The sequence below is a fragment of the Etheostoma spectabile genome, chromosome 3 (genome assembly GCF_008692095.1).
Source record: "Etheostoma spectabile isolate EspeVRDwgs_2016 chromosome 3, UIUC_Espe_1.0, whole genome shotgun sequence".
Classification (NCBI taxonomy): domain Eukaryota; kingdom Metazoa; phylum Chordata; class Actinopteri; order Perciformes; family Percidae; genus Etheostoma; species Etheostoma spectabile.
In genome coordinates this window covers 11,238,436-11,261,163 of record NC_045735.1, presented here as the reverse complement: position 1 = coordinate 11,261,163, position 22,728 = coordinate 11,238,436, and the positions used below count along the sequence as shown (strand labels likewise).

Here is a 22,728-nt window from a genome sequence, read left to right as displayed (position 1 = left end):
AGTCTCCTGGGTGGCCAGAGAGGCGTCGCACAAAGCGCCACCTAGTTCAGTTTGACATTTTGGGAAGTCATGGTGATCAAGTAGAATTATGTGTAGTGTTGCGTCAACTAATACAGTACATCCCACAGTGTAGTATGGTTCCCTCATCAAATCAACCAGTCAAACTGAAAGAATGTAAAAAGTCAAAATGTTTTTTTTCTTGTTTAATTTAGGCCCTCTGATTCATCATTGATGTATAGCAGGTAACGCATCCATTTTTGCATCCAACATTGTAAGACAAAGCTATATTCATCAATACCAGAACCTCTGCAAGTCCACTGCTCACAATGATAATTTCTTTGATCTTTTTCAATAATAAACCTAATTAATATCATTTCATTCATAGCCAGGAAGGATTTTGTATCTAAGAAGAACTGTCAAAATCTCCCAATGGAAGTAATTTTCTCACTGGCATTCATTCATATAGCACAAAGCACTTTGGACGTCATCCTGTACAGCAGACCGTATTTTAGAGTAAATAGCTTGCATACTGTGTGATTCATTATAACCTTTGATTTCCAAGTTGCACAAAAAGCTGAAGGGTCCTCAAAGGGTTTCCAGACCTTCTAGTCCAGTTCAGAAAAGGGTCAGAAGACACAGGTCATGAGACCTAAAGGTGTCGGGGGAGAAGTGGTGAGGCGGTGATATCATCGGTAGCACTTACCTGCAGGAAGCTGGACACCCAGACCCACACACAAACTCCAGGTCGTGAAAGTATATGGAGTGTGCGAATGTGCAATTTTGGATTTTAATTGTCTCTAGCATCCATATCGTTTTGCTTTGTTTCTTAAAAAATATCACAAAAAAAAAAAAAAATCTAGAACTTTCCTAAAGAGGCCCGTTGGGTCATAGGTTCATACGTAAATGCTCTGGCCGCTTGGCCACAGGATAGGTTTGCTGCTTCATCTGAGCCAGGTTGACCCCGGCAGGCTGACGGATGGGAAGAGGGGCCGAGGCTTCAGAGCTTGTTGTGACGTCCATCTGCTCTGGGGTGGACAGCTCCATGGCCTGGTCCTGAGGAGACTGGAGGACACTTGGCCCTCCACCGGGGAGAAGGGGGCTCCGGGCCCAGCAGTCCGACCCTGAGAACTTGACTGGGCTAAAAAGGAGAAGGGAAATGGCCAGATTTTTTTTAAACTACATCTTTTACATGTATAATTGGAAAGGAAACTGGAAAATGTTTAAATGCATAACAAAAATTGAATGCAAGAAAGTCAAGCCAGGCCTCTAAATGGGAAATATCAGGAATAACACCCATTACACCCACTGTTGGGAATGTGGGGTTTAGCAGTCAAGGATGTCAACCATTTTTATTTATTTAATTGTATCATATTGTGTTGTACTGTAGTATTAATAATATTAGGCCATTTGTAATGACCTGCCTAGCTCATTAGCTAACTCGGGTGCAGACACATACCTGAGAGGTGTTCTTGGGCTGCCTATGATCCGTCGAGGTGAGCGGATTTTTGGCTCAAATGAGAACTTTTCTTTGATGTTTTCCAGGACTGACGGAGCGACGTATGTGAAACCCTACAGAAACCAAAACAGCAGATACAGTTGGTGCACAGTCACATCCGAGGGGCAGGAAGACATTATTTATCACTCAGTCAGAAGCAGCAGTGTGTGCTGTAGAAGTCGGCAATGCAGTGACTTTAAATATGCAGGCTCCAATTAAATGATTTGTTTTCTTGTTATTTATACTGCAACAATCTTTTAAATCGAATTTAAGACGATACAAACTAAAATAATGGATTAAAAAAAAAAAAAGATCTTTATGGACAAAATGCTGTTTAGAGTCTTTTGTTTGTTATCAAGAGATAACAAAACCAACAAAATGAGGAAATGTAGTTTGAGAAGTTACCAGAAAGGCCTGATTGGCACTCTCACTGAGGGTTGAGTCATCAGGGCTGTCGACTGGTGTCTGACTGGTGAACTTCGAGTCAAACTGACTCACGTCTTCAGCAGACTGCTGCTCAGATATAGAAGGGAAGACAAACACAAGTGCAGCAACATGAGTAGATGTGTCAACTATCAACATGTAGGTCTGAAACAAGAGAAGAGCTGGGTTTAATTACTAAAACTTGTTCAGTTGGTTTATTTTGGGCATGTAGCCGAAAACAAAAAACAAAAAAAAACAAAAAAAAACTTAAGCTACTCAAATAACATTAGTTGTGAATTCACAAAGACCTAATTTCATTAACATTCTCAAATTTCCCACTCTCACACTACAAGTCGTACTATAGTAGCCAATTCAGAAGGCCTTGCGGCCTGCTCCTCTGATTCTCACCAGGAAAGGTTTGAAGGGAGGCTCCACTTTCCGAGCCAGCAAATCCTCCCAGTTGATGTGTCTAAAGAAGGGATGAGCCTATGGGATATCAAATACAAACAAAAGGACCATAAAACATAGCTTCTAAGTCTGGGAAACAAACTGCCATTCATGCAACCACGGCAACCCTGTATGAGATTGTTCGTCCTAGTATGTCCTTAGAGGGTTTCTGGGAGAAGGATTCTTTCAGTATGTGCATATTAGGGTCTCTGGGTTTGCAAAGTTGTGCTTCAGAAACCACGTACACTTAAATCAATTACCCCCCTTTATGTTATGCAGTAGTATCCCCCGGTTATTTTAGCAGCACTGATGTAAATATACGTTAATTTTTATTCTCACCTGCACCTCTGTGGCATCTCCTGCTCCCGCTCCCAACCGCGACGAGGCATTTCTCTTCAGTAACTGTCCAACCAGCATACAAATGTCAAAGCAATACTTACACAACAACTCCTCGCTTACTTTGGATAAACACACAGTATGCGCTTTAAATAAACAGGAGATACCCGTTTCAGGAGATCTCTTGCTTCTTGTGTGAGGTAGGGTGGGAGGCTGAGCTTACACTTCAGGATCTTGTCAATGGTCTTTTTTCGGTTTTCACCAGTGAATGGTGGCTGCAGTGAGAAAAGAGAAGAGGTTATTCAAACATTACCAAATCCTGATTCCCATTTTATAAAAGTGCACTAATAAGAGCCTTTTATTATGTTGAAAGAGGTTTAACTGACCGCTCCTGTGAGCATGTCGTACATCAGAGCACCCAGACTCCACCAGTCCACTGCTCTGTTGTGTCCACTTCTCATCAAGATCTCTGGGGCCCTGCAACAATGCGAGCGTATATTTCTCACCAATTAATTAATGTTAATGAGTACAACAGTAAGCATTAAAGAAGGAGAGGAATTGCACGTTTTGTTATGCAAGTGTAACAAAGGGATAGCACCAGCGTGACTGAAGGAGTGAAGAGGAAAATGAGAGAGCACAACTTGCATGTATTCGATGGTACCGCAGAAAGTGTGGGTGACTGTGCCATCGTGAATGGACTCTTTACACAGTCCAAAGTCTGTCAACTTTACATGGCCTGGAAGGAAAACAACATTTTTATTCATGTGGTATGATATTTGTTGTGCAAATGTTTTAAGGTCAAATACCCTACCCACCCACACCCACCCACACCCACCATGGTTGTTAAGCATTATGTTCTCAGGCTTTAGATCTCTGTAGATGATGCCCTTCTGGTGCAGGTGGCCCAGAGCCATGGAGATCTCTGCCAGGTAGAAACTAAAGAAAAAAACAAAGAAAACATTTTACTGAACACAATCAAATGTGCATAAAAAATAAAATATGTTTCTAGTCTGTTTAACCCATTGTGAGGGGTTAACAATGGTTGCAATAGCTTAAAGGTGCTCTGCCACACATATTTCATTGCTTTGTGGTAATGTCTGAAGTTCTACCATGGACTCTTAACAGTTTTTGGGGAAAAATGTCTTGCAGGAAGACTCGGCTCGATTTGTGCGAGTTCTCATTAATATTCAATGAGCTAAGCGGCTTGACGCTGATTGGTTAACAGCTAGCCAATGAGAGCCTGGCTTTCAGTATCCTTTACCCAGTGCAAGTGGGCGAGCTCATTAATAGTAATGAGCTCAGGCAACATGTTGTTAGACTGACCAGCTTTTGTAATTGACCTATTTTCTCCTCTTATTTCTTTTCAGTGGCCTGGGCTGACTGAGGAGGAAGCAGTTACAGTTAGTTATAAACACATATGGTAAACGGTAAAAACGGTTTTGTGTGGCAGGGAACCTTTAACTGTAGATTTATATACCTTGTGTGCTGATTTCAAAAAAATAATTAAACTATGTTTGAGTTGTCCGGACATACAAGTTTTACATACGTTTTCTATGGTGATTTCATAACCGATGATGCTGATAGTCTGCGTATCCCTATTTACAGTTAAAATGCACAATTCTCACCAGGCTGTGTCTTCCATGAAGATGCCCTCCCTCTCCAGTTGCATGAACAGTTCTCCTCCTGCACAGGTGAACACATTGTTATGCTGTGGACATGGCGGTCACACATACGGCACACACCCATCCCAACATTTATCGTACTGACCACTCAGGTATTCCAGGATGAGATACAGCTTCCCTCCTGTCTGGAAGGCGTAGATGAGATCAACAATGAAGGGATGCTTCACCTCCTCTAGGATGTTCCTCTCTGCCTTGGTATGGGCCGTGTCCTTGGCATTGCGTACAATCATAGCCTGGCGTCCCCACCCCCAAGAAGTGTATGTATTAGTCAAGAAAAAGATAGAGAGGTGAAACACTGGGCATGTGTTGATCCACTCAGATGTGAAGTGCTCCTAACAACAAAGTTGTCCTGTCAACAGGCAACAAAGACAGTCCTTAATTATTACTTGCTCAAAGAAATGCAACACCAAAGCTTTGAAAACAATGAAAACCACGCTTTAATATTCTACGCAGAATAATGAGGTCAATAGACTGGGCACTATTGTGGTTTATAAGTACCGTGCCTTCTTTTCCCTCCAGCTCTCTGCACTCTCCACCTCCTGGTGCTGTTTATGTTTGCTAACCACTTCTGTCAGAAAGCCAAAGAGCTGCCTGTCAGCAGCATTGTTGTCTCCGCTTTGAGTGTCAGAACTCTGACAAAAGATGGAGCTCCAACAGGCAGACTGAGACTGTGGCTTTTTGTTGAGACTGATTATTACAGATTACAGGCCTGTGTGTAGTGTGTAATAACAACAGAGTGTAAATTGTACTTTCCCCATAGGGGATCAATAAAGAGTATAAAATATATTTTTTTTAAATTAAAAATTATGCAATCAGCATCAAAACACGCCAAATTATTTTAAAGCAGAAAAATGAATTACAGTATTCAGCATTATGTCACTTGTATTACTACAAGCTAGTTTCCATCAAAAAAACTTATCTAAACATAAGAATTAAGACAATTTACATGTTAGTGTATAATTACATTTCAAGGTGGAATAATAGACATAGCTGTGTTAAGTCCTACATCATTGTTGTTGTAGCTATATTTTCTTGTTTTTAATGGAGTTTAAATTGCAATATTCTTTTTTCTAGAGTGCTATTATCTTGTATAAATTCAATATTTTGAATTAAATCTTTGAATTAAATTGAATTAAATCTTTTGAAAATTGTTATGTTATTCTAAATCAAAGGTTACACATTGTTTACTTGTACAGCTCCTGAAGCACATTTTGCATATTGGTCCGGTCACTGTCTAACAGGTTTGGGAAGTTCTACAGCCCCCTTCTGAAACCCGGAAAAAGCCTAAATGCAGGACTGCATTTGTTTCCCAGAATTGTGGACAAGTCAGGAATGCTTTCTTACACTGAGTTGCTTCATAAATACAGGCCCTGGGTTCTGCCCCAAAACTACCGGCCTTCATCGAAGCTGTGCTGCCTGCAACTTTGTAGCTGAACGATTGAAACAACTGGTTGAAATCTGGCAGGTCTTCAACGTGTCACTGGGGTCATTTTAGCCAATCAAGTAGAAGCTGTGTGAATATCAAGCTGAATCTAATGGGCAGTGGCAGAGTGTTTTAAGTGCCAGGGCTGCAGCAGCGCAGCACAGATGGCACTCTACCAACTAGCATTGAAGTCTTACCCCACCACTGGCTTGGAAGATAGAGGATGAAAGCACCATAATGTTTACTTGTGAGAACAAGACGAGCAGGCAATTATGTTCATAGGATACAAACTGAGAGCAGCTGTAGATTGCTCTAATTAAAGTGATTTAAGCATGAAAAAATACCTTTTTTAAAACTTTCATGGCAAATATTTTGCCAGCTGCAGCTCCAACAACTTTTCTAACTTGAAAAACCTGCACAGAAGGGGAAATGATTAACAAGTTTTAAATAATCAAATCAACACTTGAAAGAATTACGAGTCAATATAACTCAGATCTTCACATTATGGAGAGAAAATAATCCAAAGGAGTGTATTTGTAGGGGTGTGTTTATGTTGTGTTTACTTTCCCAAGGCTTGCTGTTACTTGGGTGCCATAAGTACCTTTCCATAACCACCTTTCCCCAGCACCCGCAGCAGCTCAAAGCACTCCGGTCTGATGTTCTCTGTCCCCTGATTGACGTTGTCCTCCGATATCTCAATCTTCTCACAGTCGTCCATGTTGCTGCAGAGAAACATACAATGCATTACTGATTCCATTGCAAAAAAATGTAATCATATATGAACACAAGCGCAGAATGATATATTGAATACTTACAACTCAAACCCACTGCACTGGTCCATGATATCACCGATTTGAACCTGTATGGAAAAGTAGAAAAGACAACATAAACACACGCACTGCTCGCTGCTGAAAAACCCACGCAGAAATTAACTTAAATAACTAAGTTATTAACTTAAATAACTTAATTTTCCTTTTTCATTAAACAACTCTGTGGGAGTTTATTAGCCTCATGAGGACATTCCGTATAGTCTTTTCATTTTGTGTTTTTTAGACGTTTTATGTCTGTTTAAATACTATGGTAGTAAAGCATTTATCACACTTGTCATCCTATACAAATAAATAGCTTTAAACAGTACAATGGTTGCAATTAAATATAGAATCAAGCTTTTCAAATGGTAATTTTCTTGTTCAAGCTTCTCTTGTTTGGTAATTTACTGTCACTTTACAGACCAAACTATTATTGGATAAATGAAGAAAACAACTGTCACATCAATGAATAAATAATCCTTAGTTGCAGCCCAACTTACATTATATAGTACTGTACAATAGCTAAAATGAACATATGTGTGTGCAGATCATTGCTCATTACCTCATTTTCAATGGCTGCACTAGTTATATAATAGGTGATTTTGCTGTATTAAGATTCTAGTTTGCCAATTGCATGAAGCAGTGTTTACACATCATTTAATAATACTTCATTAATATAACTGAATGTAATTGTTATTTTTAAATGAATATGCAGTGTAAATCTGTACTAGTGTTGTGCTGCTGCATTTTAGGCTCGGTATGTGAACAGAAACACATGTACCAGCTTTCAGTCCATACAGTCTCACTCTGTAACAGTCTTGCCAAAATAAACTGTTGCACACCGAGCCACATTTATCACTGCAGCACCTTTGGCCAAGTAAGGCTCTGCTTGCACAACTCCGACATGACAGCGACGGGTTTTAAACGAGACAGAGTTGGCAACGCATGCAGTTCATCACTGGCTATCGCTACTAGTAAAATTAAAAAACAAAACAAGTGACAGCTCTGTCATAATCGCTGTCAGGCTAATGGTGGAGGGCTAGCATTAGCCTCCGCTAACCCTGTTTAAGAAGGCCTTAGAGCTCCGGCTGCAGAAGAGCAGGCCTGCGGTGGCTGGCAGGCTAACGTTACCAGGCTAACAGCTAGCTACTGTACGTGAAGAGTTTCTGCAGTGACAACTCTCGCAGTTACGTTCAACATCTTCTATTAAAGTACCTCCTCATTCTCATCGTCGGAGATATTTTCCTCCGGCTGATCCAAATCAATGTCAAACACTCCAGCCATGGCAGCGGTTCGCTCGGATCGCTCTGTCACAGACCGCAAGAATAGCAGGCGTCCCCCACCTCATGGACAAACACACACCGCCGCCATAACCGGCTACTACACTGAGCATGCGCAGTACAACTCTCAACAAAAGGGGTGGTAACCTGAGCATACGCTTTTATTTTGTCATAAACAAATATATATCATCATATATATATATATCATTACAAGTTAAATCTTTCCATTGCCATTCATAGCAAGGCGTTTCATCAACTTTTAGATGTAAGACACATTTAGAGAAATCTAACAAAGTTACATTTAAATAATTTTGAAAATCTAAAATCCTCCAAAAATACAGTATTTCACTACTTGGCCCCTATCTAAAGGACCTGGATCCAGATTAATTATTCATTGCACTATCCCGGTCTCTTTGTGTGTTTATTCCTTTTTCTTTGGGACTCAACCATATACCACAAATGAATAGGAGTTTTATTTTGAAAGTTTTGACAGTTTGGGCCGGAAACACCATACGTCTCGTGGCGGCAGATAGTATAGAGGGTCTTTGACAGTAAGGAACTGTCTATGGGACGAACACCGCCACCCGCCTACGCTATTAAACAACAAGATGCTGAAAGCTCCGTAAACTGTGCCATGACCGTGAGAGGTTTCACTCACAGCGACTGAAGGTTCACATACCCTGATCTGATCGGGAGACTAACAATCCTCCTGGAGAGTCTCCACTCCTCAAAACTGGGTGAAAATGTCCATAGTAACAGTTCAGCTTGGTCAGTGCGGTAACCAGGTGGGTCACGAGCTGTTTGATATCATCTGCAGCGATGCTCTGGAGGGACAAAGGAAAGTGTACAGCACAGCCAGCTGTGAGCGATTCTTCCACCAAACTACACATGGAGGTATAACACACCTGGTTTATGTCTATATCCCCATTTTCTGGATGAATAAACTTTGGGTCCAGTCTGCACTACACACCTGTTTACCTGTCATATCTTCCTGTCTGAAAACCAGACCTTGTAGCCAGGGCGGTGCTGATTGACATGGAGCCCAAAGTGATTAACCAGAGTATCAGCAGGGCTGCAAAATCTGGCAGGTGGAGGTATGGAGAGTCTTCACACTTCAGCCAGAAGCAGGGCTCTGGGAACAACTGGGCTAATGGGTAAGGACATTTTCCCAACCCTATTAAAAAAGACCTAGTGGCTTCTAATCTCTTAAAATACACTGCTGTTGTTATAATGGCAGGGTACTACAGTTCAGTAAACATTGGCAATCACCTCATCATGTCATTTTTTAATGATGTCAAAACAATACTAACTCAAGGACTATTTAGTAGCATTTTTCCTGAGATTTTAAAACGTATGAGTGGTTGGTTCGCTCTGATCGATCAGAAGCTCTTTAGATTTAATCAATGACACTTTAAGGACTACTCATCTTCTGTTTTGACTTTTAAAATATGAATGACTCATTATGTTTTTTTATCTGCAGATAATTTTCTTGATTAGTCAATAATCGTAAATTGTAAACAATGCACATTATATTCTGTCAGAGCCCAAGGTCATGTTAGTATAGTATCATTAATCACATCATCATCATCATCATCATCATGACAAATGTAACTTAGCATGTGTATTTTTTACAGACACAAATACAGGAAAACAGTTATCCTCTCTTTTGAAATAAATGGGGAAAGCTGGTTATGAGTTTCTGGTATCACTCCACCAGGTACTGTGTCCACGGGCCTCGCCACAGAGCCGTGGTGGAGGAGCTGGTGAGGCGAGAGGTGGAGCGCTGTGACAGACTGGCTGGACTCATGGCCATGATGAGTGTGGCGGGGGGTACGGGTTCCGGGGTTGGTACCTATGCTACTCAGTGCCTCCGAGACATCTACCCAAAGTCCTTTATCCTCAACCACCTGACCTGGCCGTACGGGACTGGGGAGGTATGGAGACGGCTGTCAAGTGCTCTTATTTGGCTATTTTTTTATATTACTACAGTTTAATGTGCTATTAAATCTGTTTTCCCTTCACCTGTCCTTTCAGGTGATTGTCCAGAACTACAACTCTGTGCTGACGCTGGCTCATCTCTACCAGCTGTCAGACGCTATCCTGGTGCATGAGAATGACACAGTGCACAGGATCTGCAGTCAGCTGCTCAACATCAAGCACATCTCCTTTGGTGATGTCAACGGGGTGATCTCTCACCAGCTGGGCAGCATCCTGCAGCCCGCGCTCACTGCTGACTCCCACGGAGTCTACAGCAGAAATCCTCTGGGTGAGAGAACCCAAGACACACACACACACATGGCCAGTTTCCCAGAGGGCATGGATTTCCTGGAATTGGATAAGGAGAGGTGTAGTCTACACAAGTAAATTTTGTAAAGAAAATTTGGTAAATCCTCAAAAAAGGAAATGTAAAATTTAACCCAAAACAAATGTCCTCATTATTGTTCTTCTAATCCCTTTGCCGCTAATTCAGTCACACCAATTGAACAATTCCCCAATAAAGTATGACTGAGTCAGTAAAACTGCCAATATCATCAGGTCAAACCTTCATACATTCAATCTTTGCATTGCATGTACTCGGCGCCTTCCTCATAAACCGGCATGTCTTAACCCTAATGGTGATTTTCTTTAACGTCTCTCAGGTGAGTTGGTGAGCGCCCTTACATGTCACCCAGAGTACAAGCTGCTTAGTGTGTGCACGATCCCTCAGATGCCTAGTTCCTCCATGGCATACAGCACGTTCAGCTGGCCAAGCCTGCTCAAACACCTACGACAGATGCTCATCTCCAACACCAAGATGGAGGAAGGCAAGTTCTGTCAAAATTTGGCTCTTCAGTTCATTAAGCCATTGTATGGTTTGAAAGTACGGGTAATCAGTTACAAGTGAAATTCTAAAACACTGCTGAGGATCCTTGTTGTCCATCCTGTGTCAGGTATAGACTGGCAGGTGCGTCCCCCGGCCGGCTCTGAGCGGACTAGGACCTTCACAGGACCCAGCTTTAACATCTCTCTGGCCAATCTGCTCATACTGAGAGGGAAAGAGGTCTACAGTGCAGAGACAGGTCAGAGAACTGGTTGAATTGTATTTTTCTTTTTTTAAATTCACATGAGAACTTCACAAAAGTCACAAAGATGATTTTTTTTCTTTGAAGACTTAAATGAGTACAGGCTTGTGTGATGGTGGTGATGGCATCCAGAGGCATGCAACCTCTTTATATATAGTATAGAAATTGTAAGTTGCTTTGGAAAAAAGTGTCAGCTAAATGACATGTAATGATGCATGTAACACAGAAAATAACTTAGAAAATCAACAGCTTTGAGTTTTCCATGTTTTAACTCTTCAGAGTGCAGAACAAGAGATGTGAATTGTGTACTGTCCATAGGTGGCTTTGAGGACCCAGCCCTGTACACTTCCTGGCTCTCATCAGAAGAAGCTTTCAACTTGTGGAAATCCCCAGTGCCTTTTAATAAGTATGAAAAATGTGCTACGCTGGTCAGTAACAGTCAGGCTCTGCTCAGACCACTGGATAACATGGTGGGAAAAGCCTGGAATATGTTTGCTTCCAGGTGAGTCAGCTCCATCTCACAGACTTTTAGGAAAAGCTGCGTCCAAACACAATTTTCTTTTATCCCTGAGGCTGACAAAGTAAAGTTAACCTGGAAACCAGTACTTATTTGTTTTGTTTCTGGATCAAATTACTGTCATTTTTCTTTCACATTTTTGTTCCCTTTTCCTTACAGGGCATACATCCATCAGTACGTTAAATTTGGGATCTCAGAGGAGGACTTTCTGGACAGCTTTACGTCTCTTGAGCAAGTCATCTCCAGCTACAGTCAACTAAGCTAGAAACGGGGAATAACTAATGAGCACCACCTGGCCGTTGGACTCTATGTAGCTTTACGAGAATACCATTATGGGGGACATTCCTGATGTTTTTTTTAACATGTAAATAAAACAAATGGTTTGCGTTAACAAAATGTAGGTCTTACTGAGAGCTAAAAGACTTGCTTGACAATGTCATAGATCTGGAGTGGTCATTTCTTTTCACCAATAGTATGATTGGGCAACACATTCAGTGCCTTTTCAAGGCAAACACGTAGGAGTAATTTTATTACTCACTTTGTGATCAGATTGTTTTCTCAATTACTGCTTTCGAACGGACTGAACTTTTACGCCAATACACCAATAGACGAGAAGCCTTTAAAGCGCTCACAGAAATGGACATTTCAATACCTACAATTCTGTGACAGTGGAGTGTCTCCATCAATTTTGGAAGTTCCTAAACAGCTGCTGAATAGACGCTGTGGTGAGACCAACTGGAGCTGTTATAGAAAATGTGAAAGCATTTTCAATTAGGCATGAGTAGTAATAATGAACAAAGAAAAGTGACAAGGGCATCAATTAATATGCGTATTGCTTTTGAGCACTTTATTGTTCATAAATATTCCATAACAGCAGTTCCAGAAGTGGGATGATCAGCATAAGCTGACCAGCTGAAGTGCAGTTTTGGCATGAACACAGCAGCACCAATGAAATGCAGACGGCCCACACTTCAGCCAGCTTACAGACCGCTGTTGCCGTGGTAATTTAACAGCCAACACCAGTCTGATAAGCTAGCTGATGGGTTGGGGTAATGGTGTCAAAGTGTTCACGACTGAGAATATAGAAGGTGATCTTATCCACAAGCTTGGGTTGACCAGAATCTGCCAAGTAGGAACTTCCTCCCAACATGGGCAGAAGGGTATTGCGGAGTCAGGAAAGTAGTCACATGTAAAAGTCCAGCACAGATTAAGAACTACAACAAGAACTATTAAGACCTGATGAGTGCTAAACTGTTCACTTACCTTAAGGATGATCATTACTCGGAGAAAATTAAGTTTTTGATCTGTCAGGATGGGTTAAAAAAAAACAAAAAAACTACAACATTTAAGAGATTATCTTCAGCTACAAGAGAAGACAAAAAAAATGACAGACTCAGACTTGGAAACAAGTGCCATGATTTACATGTTTTATATATGATCCAAGGTTCAACCTAAATGTACAGAATAGAAATGGGACTAGTTAGCTGAGAGTACAATGTCACTTTACAAATGATATCACCTTTTCTTTTTTTGGTTCAAGTTAACTCATGTCCACACAGACCATTTGAATAGAAATACATCTGCGCATACTGTCAAAAAGATATTAAGATATTTACACAATGTGCAAACCATCAATACCACACTGTTTTAAGTTGATATTGCTTTTTACTCCACCATTTTAAACTGACAAGTCCAGATACAAAAAAAAATGAGTCTTACTATTCAACAAGACAAACACACAAGGAAAATTAAACTCTGAAAAGAAAGACCATCCGTAGCAGTTACCTGCACACTGTACAAACAAGTCAAGATCCATCCATACAGAAATGTTACACAATTAAATAAAAATCAAGTTAAGAAGTCAAGAACTATATTCAAGGGAAGTCCGACCTTCCCGTCTTGCATAAGGCATAGCATCTGATGGCCACTGCATGAACACAGCAGTCACCACCAAAATGCTGCTTTACTTCTGAGGTCAATGAATTAATGGTTAATTTAAGATTAAAGTAACATGTTAAGCTATCAGCAATAGAACCAATCACACTACACACACCTAGAGAGTGAGATGAGAGGAAGAACTCCAAAACCTGAAGAGGGACAAACAGTAAACAGCACATACATCCTCAACAGCACGCGCGCGCGCACACACGCACACAACAAATAGTGCCAGGTTTTTGAGTGGTCAGCCTCTGAGAATGGATGGGGGTGAGGTTTGTTGTTAAGTTGTGAGTGGCTGTGGCTGAGTGAGACTCTCAGCAGCAGCAGGTACACAGTCACTTGGATGTTTGTACTGCTTGGTGTCATCATCACTTGGTTTTCTCCTCCAGGTGCCTCTGCTGCTGCAGGCGCTTGGCATAGCTCTGAGCCATGGAATTGACGATGGAAGTTACAAAGTAGCAGACCATGACCAGCACCACCTTCTCAAACACCCACGACAGCCAGTTCTCATCCTGGAAACCCAACATTCAGAGTGCATATGCTATAAATTGTCATCATAAAACCATACTTGAATATTACAGTTCATGAGCACACAAATCCAGGTATGATGAGTAATTGTGAATATTGTTGGCAACCTGCATACATGACAGTAGTACATGAAGAAAATAGTATTCAAATATAAGACAAACTTTCCCCTTTTGTAGAATTCAACCCATGAAGTGTTTTGCAGAAGACTGATCTTAACCAAAAACCAGAGCTAGACCAACACAACCCTCTGATATTAGCTTATTGCAAATATATTCTTATCTGCGCATATGTTGGCCTATAAGTAAGACAATGCAGTACAGAAATGCCAAAGATATGTGATAACGTAATTTAAAAATATATGATTTCTTAGTTACATACTTTGTCCACCAGAGAGCACTGATAATTATATATATTCTAACTCTGAAATGAAACGCTAAGTACATAACTCAGTCCCAATACTTTAATAACCAAATTTAAGGAACTTTATAAAAATTGTATGTTATGTGATTATGTAAAAAAAGAAAAGAAAAAAACCCCCACCAATGTATGGTTATCTGACTTTGTAAACTCCCAAAGCAAAATTAACCTAAAAAATAAAGCGTTGCTTGGGCTACACTAAAATAAGATCCCAACTTTATTTTTCGTCTATAGTACAGAAGGCTTACATACATATTGTTGTTAATCTTAAAAAATAAATACACTGATAAAAGTCACACTGTGGTGATTTAGAATAAAGTTGTCATTTAGAAGTGGTGCATTGTAAAATAATGGATTGCTCTTACCGCCGGTGCACTTCCTCCACCATGATGCAGCTTGCTCCTCTGTGCTTCCAGGTACTGACTGAAGGGCTTCTGGAGTGAGGGCCCCACTTTGGGCACAGACCTGACATCGCGGCCCCGCATACATCCACACAGAATGGCAATAACAGAAAAGAAACAAGACACAGGGAGGAAGAACATGAATTCACTTACCCTTTAAGAACACTTCCCTTGACATGAAGCCCATAAGTAAAGCTTTAGACCCTGAACACATATTCTCTATAAGAGCCTCAAAAAGCCGTTCATGAAGTCTTCTCTTTCTCCGAACACTACCAAAAGTCCTCACTGATCTACCAGTCAACCAGCATCCTTGCAACAGTTACCGAAGGCCCCGTCCTACATTTGAAGCCCATCCTGGAGCTTCCTCCTCCTCTACCTAGTACTGTGAGCAGGATCAGACAGCAGAGAGGAATGAAGCAGAAACCCTTCAGCCCTCCTTTTATACTCCTCAGCCCTCTATAGGAGCCTGTGTCAGCCCCTTCAGTCAGGAAGTGAGTCGACATTATGTCATCACCTTTACCACCATTGCTGCCTTCTCAGTAGAACGTTAACTAATCAGGTCGTACTCGTGTCCTTATTTGGCAGTGTGGATTAGCTCACCAGGGGGCCAATTATAATGGATACCATTTTCATCAATTCATGTCATGCAAAGGAATTGGTGTTATAGTTTTACTATTTGGTCAGCTGTGGTAACAGTTGAAAGGAATCTCTACATGATGCAAAAAAAAATTAATTCTATCCAAAGTTATGACTTATAAACATGTTGTCTAGACTTAGCAAGCCAAAAAAAAAAAAAAAAAAAACGGGGGAAAAGGGGGACAATTTACTAAACAAGAAGCAAAAGGAAAGTGGGTAATTGCTGATTTCAAATAAACCTAACTAGTTTCGACTGGCTCATTCTTGTTATCTCTCCCACTTTACATGCAAGCACACATAAATATACACACAGCAAGTCCTTAAAAAAAAACATTCCGTATCAACTCTGAAGCACCCATCACAGCGAGTCACCACAGGCAATTTCATGGGAAAGAAACTTGCACTTTAGTTTTTAATCAAAAGGACACAGATTCAGGTCCAAATATGGTCAAAGTTACAACCTGGACATTCATAGAAGTGAACATTCATCAGCCAACTCTCAATAAGAATTAAGCAGTTCCTATGGACATGTAAGTCAATCATGAACTTAACATTAAGTCTGAAGTCTAAACTCTTTGCTGGCCTTCTTAACATGTTTTTTAGCTAATTTTACCATCCAAAATCTTTAGTTAAAATGAATAATTAGGATTGGATGTATTTGAATTTCTATAAATTGGCTAAACCTAAAATTTGTTTTAGAGTCATAGAAAGTTTGTTTCGCTCTATGTCTATGATTGTGTTTCCCGCCTTACTGACGCAAACCTTCCAGTCAAAGCTGAACTTGGTGAGTCAGATCAACATGTTCGGATGAGACCGTACACGCCTGACCACCAATAATGAAGATATGGATCACATGTGGGGGTGGGAGAACAACATGTGTGTGGAAAAATGCATGCACGTTCACCCCTGCTGTGAAAGCATTTATTCGTACAGGATCTCCAATCAGTGCTTAAAATGCATCACAAAATGTTTAAAAATGCATTGCCAACCACAAAACCAGGGGAAAGACAATCACACTCTCTCTCACTGACACACACACACACACACACACACACACACACACACACACACACACACACACACACACACACACACACACACACACACACACACACACACACACACACACACACACACACACACACACACACACACACACACACACACACACACACACACACACACTTACCCAATGAGTGACACCATTTGCTCCACTATGTGCTTGCTGAAGGTAATGATGACAAAGAGTTTCTGTAGGTAAAAAAAGGAGATATTAATAGGATTTGAAACGATGCTTTCTGATTATATGCTGAGGTGTACAACACACAGAACACTTCTCTCTATAAATAAAATTACATACATATATTTTTTGTATAACTGTAGAAGTGTTTGAGAGGGCAATAGAAAAGTTTAGGAGGAACAAATTGTTCACAAAACAACTAAGTGTCTTTAAGACACACATATGACAAGCATATATTGATAGACAGACATATTTAGATTATTAATTTTAGCGGTACAGCTTTGGTAAATTGAGGCCACATCTGCCACTGCCTACAGACACTAATTACAAAAATCAAATCTGGCTGTAAGCTCAATTTTGGGCTGTGAAGGGCTTTGTGTGGTTTGCAAAGCACCAAACTTGGGGGGCAAAACCACAATATTCTTTCTCCAGTCCTGAAACTGATCAGCGTTTAACAGCATGACACATGCCCCCCTGGACAAAAGCAGACAGGATATGACACGTGATGCCCCACAGGATCAAGGTACAAAAAATGAAACATAATACAAAGAGACCCCCTGCAGCCTCTTACAGTCTGCTCAATTTCCTTCTTTAATGTCTACCTTCTCATGTCCACTCTACATCCCCCATAACCCCTGCTGCACGACGGGCCGCTTTGTCTGAAAGGCCTTAGGGTGAGATCACTGGCCGATACCACCATGAGATGGATAGGTTTGGTTTGTTCAAACACTCAGCCACTCACCCAGAGGCACAGACAGACTCTCTTAGTATAGGTTTATATTAGTCACTGGTGTGGCAGACTCAATACACTCCATATTCAACACATTGTTTTTGATCTAGTGTTGTGTAAAAAAAATATATAAAATAAAAAAATCCAAACTCTCGTTAAAGTCTTCTTAAAAGCTTCCCTCCTTTCATCTGGAGTCTGTTTATATGGTTTGGATGCATCCCAAAGCTAAAACCATAACAAGGAATCCCCAAATGACCAGAGCACCGTTGGAAAGAGTTAACCAGAAGTGCACAATTAAGATTAATGATCCAAGCTTCTAGGTTTAATCTTAGTTCTCACACACATTTTGAGGTTGTGGTCAGCGGTGTCATACCCTTTTTATTTTCTTCTTATGAGTGGATTTTTTGACATACATTATTACAATGTGGAGAGATAATTGTGATGACATGAAACAAAAGATGAGTCATATTCAAAGCCAAGATGCTGCGTGGCTGTATGGTATATGGTGAAATGGAAAAGCCTGGTGTAATTTAATGTGAACTGGTCCTTTGGTCCTTTCTAACCAACTCTGATGAACCTCTGAGTTGGGCTACCGACCTGTATATGCATCTTGATGATGGCTTTCCCAATTAGAGTTGCTCCAAAGAAGGTCCAAAAGGGAACAAGGAAATGGCCGCAAGTTATTCCAGCCAGGTCGAAGAGAGGATTAGGGATCTGAAACACATACGTACACATCAGACAATATGCTGATTCACAGTCTTATAAACTGGCCTTGTTACAGGTGTCATGTTACAGGTTAATTTCCTTCAATGTGTATTTGCATCAACAGTAACAAATGTTTGTTGAAATCAGAAAAGACATTTTGATTACAACATTTAACTTTGATCATGCATGGATAGAAATTGCAGGGACATTATAAACAACCTCCAATACACTTCAACTTACAGAGGCACAAGCCAAGATCCCAAAAAATCCCACTTTCTGCACCATATGCTGAACTCCCAGTTTTGCTCTTGTAACAAAATCCTGCAAACAGATATAAAAAGAAAATATATATATATATTTAAAACACACATTACTGCTGTCAAATGTTAATAGGTAGGTTTTTTTGTTCATTCATGATCCATGGTTTGTAAAAACCTGTTCTACCACATTGCAACACTTTTGTCTCTAGACACATATCTCCCTTATTCTTTTCTAAAAATAACCATGTTGTACTTCTGACATATGTGTGGTTTTCCACCAAACAAAAGTGTTTTATTATTGTTATTACGAAACAATATTATTACAAAACAAGAGTCTTGTTGAGAGTACTTTGGTAAAATACTAAGTACTGTAAGATTTTCTTTAGTGGCATTACAGCTGAAAACTGTGTGGTACAGAAGTGCAGGGGATCCTTTGATCCCATCGCCGTCCCTGTGGGGGTGAAATATATACGTGGTTACATTGTGAAGATCACAGCCGATGCAGAAGGGAGATTAAGAGGCAGTTTACAAATCTGGCACCTTGTCAATGCCAATTTTAGAAGCAATTTAAATTTCAGTTTAGTCTTAGTCTCCACAAATAATACATTCAAATAATAAAATAAATAAAATACATTTTAGTTTTCCTCTTCAAATCTACCTCATTTCAGTTATGTCAATTAACTATTTATGTAGGAAATGTATGTGGTGCATATTTTTTATTCATTATTTTGTAAATATCCCCACAAAACACAGAAGATGCAGCATTGAGGTTTACGAGGGATACATTCTGATTAGTTTTTTTTCTTTAATGCACCTCATTCCTTGCCAGTGAGGCCAAGTAATTTTTGTCCAATGTGATCTATGCCACTAAACATTAAATAATCTGTGTAATTTATTGATAATTATTTAAAAAGTGCAATTAAAAAATCTCAACATATTTTTATGTAAATTCTTTTTTTTTTCTTCTGTCAAATAAAATTCTGTCCCTAAGTCTTAATAAAAGTATCTCGACTCGTATGTGAGATGGTTGCTAAGAAAGCCTATGACAAATGCACACGTGGATACATCCTGAAAACATTCCCATGATGAAAGACGTGATGTGAGGTTGGCCTTTGTAGCCTATTCATCTGAGAACCAGTGAAGTGAGACTAGGTTATGGAGACAATGTACACAGTTGCTCTGATTTCTGTTTCTACTGCTGACTCAGCATCTGTTCTCAGCCATATCCAGTCATGTGAGCATGTTTCCTGACTAAACTCTCTATCATTCCAATTAGAGGCCGGTGAAAAGAGAGAAGGAGGGACAGAAGTAGAGAGGCAGAGAGAGCAAAGCCTGAGAGATGATTAAAGGGGGAGCTGTGCTCAGGGTGACTCACCCACTAACAGACAGATTTACTGGAAGTCTAAGGAGGGAAGGGCTTCACTAAAGTCACATGGCACTTAAATCAGTTGACGGTGGCTCCGTGGTCAGTTTTGCATTATAAAGATGAGGCCAGATCAGATATGATCATCTCATATTGGGAAGGTTGGTAAAGTGTAAACAAATAAAGGGATAGATATTACTATATAAACCCGTTTAAGTCGTGATTTCACTCGGATCTTTAAATCGGTCTTTATATTGACTTATGTGTTGCAAGTCTCTAGTATCATTAACCCAGATCAGTTAAGTCCTACTACAATTCATTCTAAAATGATAACAGCGCCACACACAAACCCTCTTGCAACATTAGCTAGCACTAGTCCTAGCCATCTTAGCTGCCATAGCTTTATAACTTACAATTTCGTAAGCAACCACAACTACACAAGTCAACTCAAGCGACTGAGTGAACAGAGAGACAGTGCGACACGGAGACTCAAGAGCCGGAAGCTCGCAGACCACGGGATTCACTCGAGAACTCGTGAGTTGTCGATGGATTCACTCAAGAACTCGTGAGTTGTCGATGAGTTCTCGACGACTTGTAAGTTGTCGATGACCATACGAGCTCTTGCGTAAAAAGCCGTAAAAAGAATCCAGTTTGCCAGGCCTACTACTATATCTAGTGTAGGTGCTGCGTGTTTGAAACAGAACGGCAGGATGTTTGTGGGCTACAAATTTGGTGGATAAAGAAAATGTAACCTATTCAGTTTTCTTGTGGTTGTGTTCCTTGGATATTCTTATACTGGATGAAATAAAAAAATAACACAATATGTTAAGGTGTCCCCTTTTCCACTTAAATCCAATCAAAAGCACATCTGGGCTGAGTGCATCTTCTTAAATGTTTATTTGCCCATGTATTTGATCTGATATTCAAAATAATCAAGCAAATGGTTCTCATAATAGGAGATGTGTGAAACTCTGACCTGTGCGCCCTCGGCCTGCTCCAGCATCTCCTCAAACTCCTCGTAGTCTTCATCTTCTGGATCAGCTCCTGACTGACGAGCGGCTCTGGCCATGAAATATGGAGGCAGCTCTCCGATGGCAGTGCCTGCCCCCTAAACCAGCATTATTTGAAAAGTTCTAGGTTAGTACTTGCTTTCCACATAAACTCACACGGATTTAGTCATGTCATCTCAAACTTTCGATCTTGATACACGCGACTGCATTGTGTAAAGTAACGCAGACTTCGGCTGAGTGTAAGATTCAAGACAAGCTTTTTGGACCTTTTTGTCCTGGCACGGGCATGTTGAAATGAGGGTGAATGAAGTGTCCAGCTATCACAATGCCACCCAGTGTGGGCATTGCCAAACACTCTTGCCATTGTTCTGCGTGGATCATTGTATTGCATCATTACTCACCCACATGCAGGCCTCCAGGCGGACCTTTGACATGATTGAGAAGAGGGAGATGCTTCCCTCCACCCCTCCACTTTGGGGACAGACAATCTGTTCTGGATACGGAGGCTCTGGGAAGTCTGTGGAGCTGCACTCGTATGCTGCAAGAGTTACTGATGCTATGTGAGGACCCTAAGAGAGGTGAGACAGTTGGATAGGATGAGCTGCATTAATGGACTGGAAACAACTTGGACATATTCTATATTTTGTCTGTCATGAAACACTTGGACAGGTGTCCTCATTGTAAATGTGGCAAATACTGTAGCTTGGGGGAACTGAGCAATGGGATACACAATAAACACAGAGTCTCCAATTGTCACAGGTAAAAGGATTTATATTACAATTATGATTAGTCTAGTCTTGTTGAATAGTCTCAACAGCAGACAGCATTTTAAATGGATAAAGGTTTAAATATTGTCAGCACTGTGGGTCATCATTTACTTATACATAGTTGCTATTTTATTAGATACGTCTAGCCTGTTGGCTGTTGTATTAGACTGGGTGAAGTTTAGGTGTACCTGGCAACTGAGTGTATACAAGTATGAAGTAACTGTTGAACCTTAAACAATTATGTATGATTATATTGCATAGCCCTATACTGTACATGTATATATTAAATTGAATCTGCTGTTGCTCGATTAAAACGCAGCTTGTGTGCTTAGACTCATCTGCCCACAGGTAGACACACATCAACAGTAGCTGAGTCACAGTCTCTCTGACAGGTAGGTATGTCATCATTTATCATTGTAAAGATTTCTGGTTAGACCCAGCCACCTGGCCTCAAGAACAGTTAGCCCACATGCAACTACCACACAAGTACTCCATTATCCCTCCTTAAGGTGATACTGGTAACACTGACAGTAGATGGACAGCACACAATTAGTCTGGGGTGACTGCAACTGCTCCTCCATTGTACCGCTCCACCCACTAAGTATGAACACACAGGAGGCTTCTTTCGTTTACACAACACAGTCTGTTTCAAACCAAACAGAACATCACATAATGGTATTTCTTCATGACACGACAAGTCAGTGTTTACAACAAAAGACTAAGCTGTGAGTCAAACTCTGATACTCATCAGATAGGCCCCCCCCCCCCCCCCCCCCCCCCCCCCCCAACAAAGTCAGCAAAGCACAACTCCTGACATTCAGGGCAAATAAACCACTTCTATGCCCAGCTTGTGGTCCCCAGAAGCTAAGTTTATAACAACCCACAATACAAAATTGTTGGATAGAACTATCAATATACTGACAATTGTACTGTTTTCAGAGCCATACCAGTAAGAAATAAAGGCTCATTCACACTAGATCGGTCGGTCCAGCAATTTACCACACAGTTGTGGGTTGGTGGGAGTGTCACTTAAATGGCTTATTTGTATGATGTCTTGTGGTGTTCTTTAACCCCCAACGTAACACAAGTAGACTTTAATAATGAAGGGGGCAAGGTGGAGTCCAGGGGTGTGGTATTGACCAAATGCCACTTTGCTTGTTTCAAAACCATGATGTCTCACAATCATGGGCAGGCCAAATTCTCTGGGTGGGCAAAGCAGAGAAAGGGCAGGTAACCTTGCCCTTTATGACCTCATAAGG

General features: G+C 40.7%; 3 protein-coding genes across 6 annotated transcripts in view; 1 reads left to right on the top strand and 2 right to left on the bottom strand.

Annotated features, from left to right (window-relative positions):
• Nucleotides 1–199: 199 nt before the first annotated feature.
• Nucleotides 200–8,039, bottom strand: rps6kb1b (ribosomal protein S6 kinase b, polypeptide 1b). The gene is made up of 15 exons (XM_032505753.1): nucleotides 7,831–8,039; nucleotides 6,622–6,665; nucleotides 6,408–6,528; nucleotides 6,151–6,219; nucleotides 4,469–4,616; nucleotides 4,327–4,384; nucleotides 3,537–3,637; nucleotides 3,347–3,437; nucleotides 3,088–3,178; nucleotides 2,869–2,976; nucleotides 2,705–2,767; nucleotides 2,327–2,404; nucleotides 1,901–2,008; nucleotides 1,457–1,569; nucleotides 200–1,138 (listed from the first exon to the last, which is right to left on the bottom strand). Exons 1-15 carry the CDS (start codon nucleotides 7,897–7,899, stop codon nucleotides 886–888), a joined length of 1,515 nt encoding a protein of 504 aa, XP_032361644.1. The 5' UTR covers nucleotides 7,900–8,039; the 3' UTR covers nucleotides 200–885.
• Nucleotides 8,040–8,387: 348 nt separating this feature from the next.
• Nucleotides 8,388–11,865, top strand: tubd1 (tubulin, delta 1). Its single transcript, XM_032505765.1, has 8 exons — nucleotides 8,388–8,789; nucleotides 8,902–9,049; nucleotides 9,613–9,829; nucleotides 9,930–10,161; nucleotides 10,535–10,699; nucleotides 10,826–10,954; nucleotides 11,276–11,459; nucleotides 11,634–11,865. The coding sequence occupies exons 1-8, from the start codon at nucleotides 8,639–8,641 to the stop codon at nucleotides 11,737–11,739; spliced, it is 1,332 nt and encodes a 443-aa protein (XP_032361656.1). The 5' UTR covers nucleotides 8,388–8,638; the 3' UTR covers nucleotides 11,740–11,865.
• Nucleotides 11,866–12,878: 1,013 nt separating this feature from the next.
• Nucleotides 12,879–22,728, bottom strand: part of LOC116673430 (vacuole membrane protein 1) — a 15,996-nt gene continuing 6,146 nt past the window's right edge. For all 4 annotated transcript variants that reach the window (XM_032505776.1, XM_032505797.1, XM_032505781.1 and 1 more), the window contains exons 6-12: nucleotides 21,104–21,271; nucleotides 20,669–20,800; nucleotides 18,310–18,390; nucleotides 17,962–18,078; nucleotides 16,584–16,645; nucleotides 14,723–14,822; nucleotides 12,879–13,924 (exon numbers count right to left, since the gene is read on the bottom strand). In XM_032505776.1, the coding sequence (XP_032361667.1) occupies nucleotides 13,781–13,924; nucleotides 14,723–14,822; nucleotides 16,584–16,645; nucleotides 17,962–18,078; nucleotides 18,310–18,390; nucleotides 20,669–20,800; nucleotides 21,104–21,271 (804 nt within the window). In that variant the 3' untranslated portion in view covers nucleotides 12,879–13,780. The remainder of the gene's footprint in view (nucleotides 13,925–14,722; nucleotides 14,823–16,583; nucleotides 16,646–17,961; nucleotides 18,079–18,309; nucleotides 18,391–20,668; nucleotides 20,801–21,103; nucleotides 21,272–22,728) is intronic.